The following is a 10,691-nucleotide window of genomic DNA, read 5'->3' on the forward strand; positions in this document are numbered from 1 at the left end:
AGAGCAAGTGGTTTTCATGAATCTAAGATAGCTAAGGAACTTCAGGTGTGAAAGAAGAACGGCATATCTGGGAGCCAAAAGGAAGCAATGGATAAATTGCTCTGCCTCTTTACCTCACAAAAGGCTTGGTGTGCTCAGCTGCATGCCAGAGCCAATGTTGAGAGCCAAAGCAGCAGTAGAAACAGAAATTTCTTGCTATGAGCTAGGTGACAGGAAGCTGGAGGACCATTTCATCCTACAAGGCCATATTCCTACAAGGCTGATTTAGGGGCGGTTTATATAGAGAAGATTGATGATCACAGGTGGGTGGACACCTTCTTATAGGTGGAGGTGTGGGGTCAAATGGCATACATCTGATTCTAATCAGCTAGTCATGAGATAGTTTTTAGTTTTGCAAATCTCAAGAACAACAATCATTATTTCCTTTGGCTATTCTTGCCACTGTTCGCCCAAGTGGAGTTCCTGGACATACTACACAGTAGACTGGGTGATCACCCAACATTAAAAAAATCACCTGATGATTATGGAAGACAAGTCTTATAAGAGTCACATGAGATTTAAATCAGGAGTCAGCATGAAATTGTAGAGTACCAAAGTCAGTTGTTGACAGCTTCCTATGAAAACTAAACATATTTTGGGAAGATACAGCTCACCCCTCAATAAAATTGTCTAAAAGTGTTCCATGAAGTGTCCTCTGCCATGAAAAATTGTGCTTATTCCCCATCATCTGTGGTTGCCTAGTGGTGTTAGAGCCTACTGAAATCACCAATTCAATAAGGGAAACGAAATTCACTTTATTCACAGGTATATATTTTTGTGCAATCATGTGTAGGTGGTTTAAAAAAAAGAGGTTCAATAGAACCCATACAAGGAAAATCAATTGCTGTTTTAGCATAACAATAAGGAAATGAAAATTTTAGGAAGAAACTTTCATTAGCACATTTTCTTGGTTGACTGGGTATTAAAACATATTTGAATGCAAGGAACCCTGCTGTGTAGAGAGCCCCGCACATAAAAGGTGGGAGTTATAGGTGGATTTTTGCTTCCTGGTGTCTATTCCTTAAAAGATGCTAAAGATAAATATGGAAATATGGGAAAAGTGTCATGTTTGGGAGTTATTCAGTGTCTCATCACCTTAAGCATTTTCCTTAGGGTGACTCCCTTTCATCACCAAGGGTATTTGTTTAATCACAGAATGTTCTTCAAGAGATTTTGCTGCTTCTGTGTTGCCACTTCAAGTCACAATCCTTTGTCACAGGACAATCATTTTTACAGCAACCAGATGTAATGTCACCCCATCAAGGAGAGGGTCCTTTAGAGAAAAGGATCTAATCTGCAGGCTAAGGTTTCTGGGTTTTAAAACCATCACTCCAGTAATCAAAATATCTTAGCAAGAAGAACCCCCAGGACAAAGCTGCATTTCTTCAAGGTCTCAGCTGTGACCTTAAAGAAAAAAAAAACTGTTTTCAGCAGAAGTTTAAGGGTTGCATGTTGTAGTATTGGGGAGGAGTAGAGATTTTTTTTTATTTTACTTCATTGTAATTCTGTCCCACTGATACCTGCCAGTAAAATATATTAAACATGTTCCAGAAAGAGTTGATTTAGTAGATGAAAAATGTGTCTCCTGAGAGCAAAGAGGGTACATTTTCTGTCTTGCTATCATTTCCATAATAGAAACAATATTTACATTTCCTCAGCCCATGCAGTGCTTCTAATGTATTCATGTTCTTTCACTCTCCAGAGGCAGGAATTGAGGTATTTGAGATTTTTTTTTTAGCTACTGCATCAAGCACTTAAGATCTGACAATTGTGATGTGTATTCTCACTTGGTATTAAAAAATAAAAGCTTCAGTGTTTGCATTTGATTAGAGTCACTCAGCTTGGTGGCTGATTAAGCAGGAACAGGAAAGCAACTTCAGAAACACAGCTTCTTGGTTAATGTAGTGTAAGATTATAGACGGGTGTAGTCACATAATTTTTATTAAATTGAAGAGATTAGCTCTGCTGAAGAACCTCACAGTGGCAGCAAACTCTTAAGCATAACAATGGGACTGACATCTCTCAAACCCTCTATGGGGCTCCCAAATGGTCTTTTTTTCTAAATATTTTCCCAGTTCCAGTATTCCATTGAAATATTCAGCATATACACCTGGAATTTTTGGAGGCAAAATAAGAATAAATGTTGCAATCTGTGAGCTTTAATTCTTTTCTTCCACTGTAAATGACATGTACGCTCTATTCCCTGGTTGCTTGGAAAGCACTTTTCTCCTGACAGAGACCCTGGTGCTATAAGAAGTCATCAGAAAGGAGCCCAGCTGGAAGCTTGGATTGTTGTGTGATTTCTCCATTTAACATGCATATAATTGTTGCCTCTTCCTCCAGATAGAAAATATCTCAGTTATTCTAATTCTATAGGGAGAGACTAAAAAGAAATGAAAAGGAAAAAGGGGTAAATTTTGTGAACCAAAAGCTGCCATGTTCCATGGAGTGCAGCTAACTAGAAAATATGTGTACTTGGAGAGCGTAACAGACCCAAATAAGGCAACAGAGGAAGATGATTTACATAGGCAGGGCCAGGCTAGGGAGGGTTAATTAGTTAATGTTTGGCAAGCTGCACCCTAAAGACAAATTATGCAGGGGTGCTATCATCACTTATTACTGTTATTAATTAACAGGGTGAATGCCAAACAACAATAAGCCCCACTGTGCTTTCATTGCTGAACACCTTATGCAATGTCTATTGCAGGAGTGATTCGGGAAAGTTACCTCAAAGGACAAGACCAGCTCGTTCCTGTCACTCTCTTGGCCATCGCAGTGATTCTGGCTTTTGTTATGGGGGCCGTTTTCTCTGGCATCACCGTGTACTGCGTCTGTGATCACCGGCGCAAGGACGTGGCGGTCGTGCAGCGCAAGGAAAAGGACCTCACCCACTCGCGCCGGGGGTCCATGAGCAGCGTCACCAAGCTCAGTGGCCTCTTCGGGGACACTCAGTCCAAAGACCCAAAGCCAGAGGCCATCCTTACGCCACTCATGCACAACGGCAAGCTCGCCACCCCCAGCAATACCGCCAAGATGCTCATTAAGGCTGACCAGCACCACATGGACCTGACGGCCTTGCCCACCCCCGAGTCCACCCCGACCCTGCAGCAGAAGCGGAAGCCCAGCCGCGGCAGCCGCGAGTGGGAAAGGAATCAAAACCTCATCAATGCCTGCACAAAAGACATGCCCCCCATGGGCTCTCCCGTGATCCCCACGGACCTGCCCCTCCGGGCCTCCCCGAGCCACATCCCCAGTGTGGTGGTCTTGCCCATCACACAGCAGGGCTACCAACACGAGTACGTGGACCAGCCCAAAATGAGCGAGGTGGCCCAAATGGCACTGGAAGACCAGGCTGCCACCTTGGAGTATAAGACCATCAAGGAGCATCTCAGCAGCCAAAGTCCCAATCACGGGGTGAACCTTGCGGAGAACCTGGACAGCCTGCCCCCCAAGGTTCCCCAGCGGGAGGCCTCGCTGGGCCCGCCGGGAGCCTCCCTGTCTCAGCATGGCCTGAGCAAGCGTCTGGAAGCAGCGCACCACTCCTACGGGCTTGACTACAAGAGGAGCTACCCCACGAACTCGCTGTCGAGGGGCCACCAGGCCACCTCTCTGAAAAGAAACAATACTAACTCCTCCAACTCCTCCCACCTCTCTAGAAACCAGAGCTTTGGCCGGGGGGACAACCCGCCCCCCGCCCCGCAGAGGGTGGACTCCATCCAGGTGCACAGCGCCCAGCCCTCCGGCCAGGCTGTGACAGTGTCGAGGCAGCCCAGCCTCAACGCCTACAACTCACTGACCAGGTCGGGGCTGAAGCGCACACCCTCGCTAAAGCCGGACGTACCCCCCAAACCCTCCTTTGCTCCCCTTTCCACATCCATGAAGCCCAATGACGCGTGTACATAATGCCAGGGGGAGGGCTCAGGAGTCGACCAGCAAGCGAGGCGAGTCATCCGCTTAGCTCAGCAAGGTTCTCCATCGCCTCGGGCGCCCTCCAGACCCAGATGGCCGCGGCAGAGCTGAGGACACCGTGTCCTCCTCTCCCGGACACAGGAGTACTCTCAAAAATCGGGCCACGTGGTTTGGTGAAGGTGTGCAACAGACTCACCCCCATTCTCTTCCTTCACTCTTCCCCACACCGCACAGCAGGTCGGACCCACGAGAGACTTCAGTTATCATCACAAACATGAGCCAAAAGCACACAACCACCCCATTTCCCATCACACGTGCACACACATACACACACATACACACACACATGTGAACAGCAACCACAACACTTGTCCGTGACTGCACGGGGCGTTGCCAAACTGGGCTGGCGTTCCAGACTGCAAAACACAAACACATTTTTAAAAATCATGAAAATTTAAAAAGACAAAAAATAAAGAATTCATTGATAATTCTAACTCAGACTTTAACAATGGCAGAAGTTTACTATGCGCAGTTACTGTGAAATGCCCACCAGTGTTACAGCTTTCTGTTACAGCAGATAAATGCCATGTTGGGCGACTATATCATAGATTTCTGCTCCTCCTCCCTTTTAATGAAATAACGTGACCGATAACGCAAGTAACTCTTTATTTATTGTTCACTTTTTTTTTTTTCCTTAAAGAAAGGACTCTTCCACATATCAGCCTACAAACAGCTCTTCTGAAGCCCCTTGAAAGTTAAACTATTTAACGTGAAATCCATTAACTGGAATAATTGAGTTTCTTTATTTTTACAATAAATTCACTGAGTAAATAAGTTGAAGCTGGAATTCTGAGCTTTGTTTGGTTGGACTGTCTGGTCTGTAGCTAAAAGAAAGAGTTAGGAGGGGAATATTTATTTAAATCTACCAGTTAATTTGCAGATCAGGTCTCTGGCCTATAACATACAAAAAATTAATTAGTTTAAAAGCCCTTTCAGATCCTAACTTCTAAGCAACCCGGAGGGAAACCTTTAGAATGGCATATCCTGTCCCATTGGTGCCAACTTGGCGTGGGCAGTGGTTCCTACTTTTTGTGAAGGCACCAGCTTGTGATTTGCCATCTCATTTCACCTTGCATGTGAGACAGCAAATAAAATCCACAAATGGTGTGAACTAATTAATATGCTGGCTGCTACCTTGCATACATTAATAGTTTGATCACATGGGTTTTTCGTGGGTTACATCTGTGAATAGCCTGTTTTCCACGTGTAAATTTGTGCCTTACACCCTGAGTTGTGTACACTTGTAAACTGTCATTATGATCAACTTTTCCTTCCTTCTGAAATAGATGCAGATATTTATTTAATCCTCCCTCCTCCCCACCCATGCTCCAGCCCTCTGAAAGATTGGAGTCAAACAGATGGAAGAAGAAAGCAGTCCGGAAGGTTGTGATGCCACAGCCTGGCAGTGCTGGGTGGACCCACACCCTCCAGTTCACACCGCCTTCTAGTCACACCAACTTGAACCACCCTTCGGCTGTGCTGCCAAGGGTGGACCCCAGTGTTGCGGGTGTCGACCCCCTCCCTCCAGAGCTCTGCACCTCTTACATTCTCACCCATTTCAATATGGTGGCACCCTCATTAGCCAGCAGAAAAGGGACTAATGCCCTAATCGTCCTTGCTGCTGTGTACACTGGCTGGAAAACACGCTGTGTGTGGCTGGCTAGGCACCTGGGAAGCATCTCTAAGTTGTGCACTCAGTACACAAATGCAGTGCACACAAAGAAACAAGTGGAAATAAATGGGGGCAGGCTGGGCCCCTGTAATTCATGAGCAACTCAGTATGAAGCCAATCATGTGGATGTGACAAAAATGAGTGGGGCAAAAGATTTTTAAAACTTGTTTATCCTTTTATTATTGTTTGTAAAGGATTAGGAAGGAATGGCCTGTGTTTCTCTCCTCTTGGTTTTCCTTTGTTGGAGCACATGGAAGGGACTTTTGTTTACTTTATCACCAACAAAAGAAATGTCAACATACTGTAAACTGTGAGCATTGTTGTCAGTTGTTAGTGTTTGTTTGTTTGTTTGTTTTAAGAAGTTAAACAGTATATTTGGTGGTCGCTTTGTCTATCTCCAGTTTGATCTTTTGGGTTTAGTTTTGTCTTTAAAAATAAAAATTAAGAAACCTTAAGAAAAAGACCGACAAGGATGATTTTGAGTGGGGTAGTGAAAAAGCGGTGCCTTCATAATCAGCATGTTCACCTGGAGATCCAAGCATACAGTGGAGGAAGAGGGCACGGCCCTAGGTCCCGAGAGTCCCTTGCGGTTTCACTGGGGTGGACGGTGGTTATGTTGTTTTCTTTTCTAGTGGAGTCAGTATTCACACCCCCGAAACTATACACTAAAACCATGACGTCTTTTCTAGAAACTGAGAAACTGTTTTCTCCCTTGCCATTTCCTCACAAATGCAGAAGTCGGGAAGGTGTTGGGCATCTATCCCTTTGCTAACTTCTCCCCCGTGCTGGACTCTCAAGAGTATTGGTGGGGCAGCACCCAGTCAGGGGAATCCTGTACCTGTGTCCTGGACACCATTGCCCCAGTTGTGTTGAGGAGACCTGTGTGCAGACATGTGTCGCACCCTCCTGCACCCCACAGCCCATCGCGTGCAGTGTTAGCTGGTGCTCACATGTGTGGAGCTGGTCTTCTGCATCGAAGTGTTTTATCCCTTTCTTTTCCCCATGTGTGGGGGGAGGGTCCATAAACCTGAGTGTGCCTTTGCTTTCCTCCCTCGCTAGACACTGTAGATGCAACAGACTCAGATTTATATTTGTTGTAAAGTTGTAAAAATATTGTGATGTCACCAATTTTCCACCCATCTCCACATCTCCTAACATCTGATTCACAACTTAATGTATGTTGTAAAAAAGAAAAAAAAAGAAAAAGGGTAAAAGAAAAAAAGCAAGGAAAAGGATCTTTATTACTTAAAAGTAATAAAACCAGACTGTTCTACATTATCTTTTGTGTCCTGATTGCCTTTTATTTATCTCTTTTTTTTTCTACTTTAGTCAATCTCCCCACCCCCTGATTTTTTCGGGTGAGACTCTCCTCTTGCCTTTATTTGATTTCCATTAGGTAAATAAAAATATAGTTTGATAAATTTGTTTGTAAAAATATCCACACCTTGCTCCCTCACCCAAATTATTGATGTGTTTTCTCTGCTCCAAGCCTGGAGCAGGATTTCAGCAGAAGCCACCGGTAATTAAAAGGCAGAGCATGCATTGCCTCCTTCTATTCATTCTATGCATTTTCTTTTTATGGGCTTGTTCATCATCAAACATTTATGGTAGCCTTGGTAGTTTAAGAGATCAAGGCTCAGATTTTAGTATGTAGGGTCCACTAAAAATAGATCCTTGCACAGATGTGACTTCAGCCTTTTTGCATATTAATAAGGTGGAGGGTGCTGGATTTTACTCCTTGTTAGCATTTCCCTCCTAACTCAAAAGACTCCATTGGAGGTATATTGGGATGCCATGCTTGGTGTTCATTTTGCAGAATAACATGAAAGGCCTAGATCAGGTTTTCCTCTCTGGGGTATTTTGAAAAACAGTTATTTAAGTAAGTCCTCAGCTATTTGACCTTCTAAAGTAATTTTTAAAAATGTTTCGGGTCAGCCCAAGTGTGGAAAGCTGCAGTTTGGGGCCTTGGTTCACACCTGGAGTGATGTCTCAGCCTGGTGCAACATCTTTTTCTACGTCATTTCCAGTTGTGTTGCTTGAGTTACATGCTTAATGCCAGGCACTGTTGGCATGGAGTTCACTGGATGTAGTTCTTGCCTCCTCATTTGCAAAGACAGATTGACATGTTCCTCATAAGCACCACGCTCAGATGTAAGCACAGGGTGCTGAAGAGGCTCCCCAGAGGTGGGGTCACGTGGCAACTTCTGACCTGGTTCTCACAGAATAAGTTCTCTGGACACCGAGCTCAGGATGAGGAGAAAGCTGCACAAAGGCACCAAGTGTGCTGCCTGGGAAATAAAAGATTGAGCAGCCCTTGAGCAGGGACTGTGAGAGAGCCTGGTGGGGCAAGGCTGGGGAGGGTGCTGGGGACAGATCAGGAGGGCCTTGGTTCCCATGCTGAAGACTTTGGCTGTGGGGACACAGAGCACTGTATGCTTGGAGCAGGTGAAGCAGCAAGCGTGTGTTAGAGCTTTAGTGAGCTACCTGGTGGTCATGTGGGAACTGGCTTGGTCCAGGGAGAGACTGCAGGCTGGCTGGCCAGTATGCCATCTGACAGCCAGGTTGGGAGGAGCAATACAAGTGGAAAGCCCACATCTAATTTCAGATTGTGTAGGAAAGACAGTGAACAGCTCTGTGACTGTCCCTTCCTCTGTAGACAGAAGACCTTCCTTCTTCGTGTGTGATTGGCAGGTTGGCCTTGCCTAGATTTACACAAATGTCTTATAGAACTCAGGATGGCCAAAACTAGTCTAATGGGATGTTTTGTTTTTAAAAATAGGGGAAGCTGGGTACTACTGAGTAGAGGATCTGCTTGTGATCTCGAACCTGGTGGAAAGCAGCTGAAGTGAAGGCAGATTCATCACTTCTTACCTTGTCCACTCAGGTTGTTACCTACTGCTGCACCAGCTGGAAAAGTGACACTCCAGACCAGGCAGCATCTCTCTCTCCACCATTCTTCTCAGAAGAAGCCTCCACACACCTCCCCTTCACCAGCCCAGCTCACCAGAGTCCTTCATCCAGGCCCAGGCAAGAGGGTGGGCAGACTCTCAGCTCACAGGGGGTGGCATAATCTCCGCAGTGCAACTTGATCCTTGTCTGGTGCTTTTGCTGCAGTCAGCTTTGTTCTGGGCTGGTGAAGAGGTGATAGAGGCTGAACAGGTGTAGTCAGTATTTTAGCTGGAGCCCCAGGGATGGCCCTGCTCAGAGAAAAAATGCCTTAGACAATCCAGAGTTTTAATTGTGTCTGTTTGCTTGCATGCTTATTAAAGGGGTTGGAGATTTCTGCAGTGAGTCTTCAGACTGCTGTCCCTAGGGAATGGTTCCTATACAGACTCGGGGTAGGTATTTCACAGGTCCAGAGCTGACATACTGGACCTGCCTGCTTTCCTCAAGTGATATGTCAGATAGACACAAACTGGTCTTTTTGTTCAGCCTTGCAATTTGGCAGAAGCCAGACGAAATGGCCCAGAAGCACAGTGCCTGGGTTTTACTGCTTGAACAAAAGCTCTTTCAAAAAGAAATCAGCAAGCAAGAGTGTCAGAAAGACACCTCAAATTTCAGACACTGGTATATTTTGCTTGAAGGAAAGGGGTGAGGGGAATTTATAGGAACCTTTTAGTAACAAAATAACATTATTAAGAACATAATCCCTCTCCTGGCTCAATGCTGTGACAGCTGGGGGTTTGGACTCACTAACCTTAGAAACCCCCATCTCATGCTTGTCTTAAATCCAGGTGGTGACGTGTCTCTCGTACAGAAGTGGAGCAGAAGGGCTCACATTTATTGATCAGGACTGCCAGACAGATGGGGATCTTCAATATTCCATTTAGATTATTGTGTGTCCTTAGCTGTAACCCCCCACCCCCCGGGATGCCAGGGTTGGGGGATAGCTGACCTCAGCAGAGAGTTCTGGCTGAACTGATGTGCGCTAAATGTGGCTGGACAGAAAAATGTGCAGATGTCCCTGTAGCAAATGGAAATGAAATCTGAGCAAATCAAGGGAGGCAGCTGAGTGGCAGGGGGTTTCCCTTCCCCCTCTGCACACATATTCATGCACATATTTGTGCACACAGATGCTTTCATGAGTACCTTTTCTTTGGTGTCTCATACAAAAAATGTCACAGTGATCAGAACCTGTGTCTGCTGATGGTGGCCCCTTTGAAAGCACTGTCACCATTTTCCCGGTGAAGCATGGGTCACACCCAAGCCCTTTCTGCTCAAAAGGGAGTTATAATAAAAATACAATTTTAGAAAAATGAGCCAAGGCATTTGCAGAGGAGCCTGGACACAAGTTCCTTACAGCATATTCACTGACGCCAACTCAGGTGGCTAACAACTTTTTATTTTTCTTAATCACCTTCAGATAGAAGACTGTCTTAAGAATCATTAACACCATCCCCAGAGCAAGTCATCAGTCAGGCTAATGGGCTGTAATAATACTGCAAATAAAGGAAGCCAATGAAAGTGAAAAGTAGGTAACCATGAAATCAGAAGCATTTTTTATTGATAGTTTTCAGAAAAAGAAAAAGAAAAGGATGAAGGTGACATTGAACATGATGCCAAATGCCAGGCTAGCAGCATGAGGGAAACTGGGGCAGGGTTCCCAAGGGTTTACAGGGTACAAAAGTGATGAAAAACCAACCTAGGAAACTATCATTCTTGTTTCTTGGGCCTCACAATGACTACCCTGACTGTGCTATGGGGAAGAGGGAAAGCCAGCTGATCTCAGCAAAACCTAGTTTCAATTCTTTGGTGTGGGCATTGAATATTTTTCACATCTAGTTTCACATCAGTGCAAAAGTACAAATTCAATAATAGGATTCACATTTATTTCAAAAAAACTTAAAAAGTGAAATGATACCACCACCCAAGAGGGGCTGGCAGGTTTTCCTACTGTCAATAACAGTGACATTTTGCATTTGTAGCATTTTACAGTTTGCACCCATAATGATGTCCATTATATTATTTGATACTCATAACAACCTGCAAGAAAGGGCAGCACATACGTGAT

General features: G+C 44.9%; 1 protein-coding gene across 4 annotated transcripts in view; it reads left to right on the forward strand.

Moving 5' to 3' along the window:
• Positions 1–6,958, forward strand: part of Sema6a (semaphorin 6A) — a 128,169-nt gene extending 121,211 nt beyond the window's left edge. For 2 of the 4 annotated variants that reach the window (XM_087194683.1, XM_004836163.3), the window contains exon 20: positions 2,747–4,391. In XM_087194683.1, the coding sequence (XP_087050809.1) occupies positions 2,747–3,942 (1,196 nt within the window). In that variant the 3' untranslated portion in view covers positions 3,943–4,391. Of the gene's footprint in view, positions 1–2,746 lie in introns of all 4 variants that reach the window. The other 2 variants (XM_004836164.3, XM_004836165.3) reach the window with 2 other exon arrangements.
• Positions 6,959–10,691: the final 3,733 nt, after the last annotated feature.

This window comes from Heterocephalus glaber, unplaced genomic scaffold (genome assembly GCF_053883595.1).
Source record: "Heterocephalus glaber isolate CG9 unplaced genomic scaffold, H.glaber_assembly_v1.0 deba00001606, whole genome shotgun sequence".
NCBI lineage: Eukaryota > Metazoa > Chordata > Mammalia > Rodentia > Bathyergidae > Heterocephalus > Heterocephalus glaber.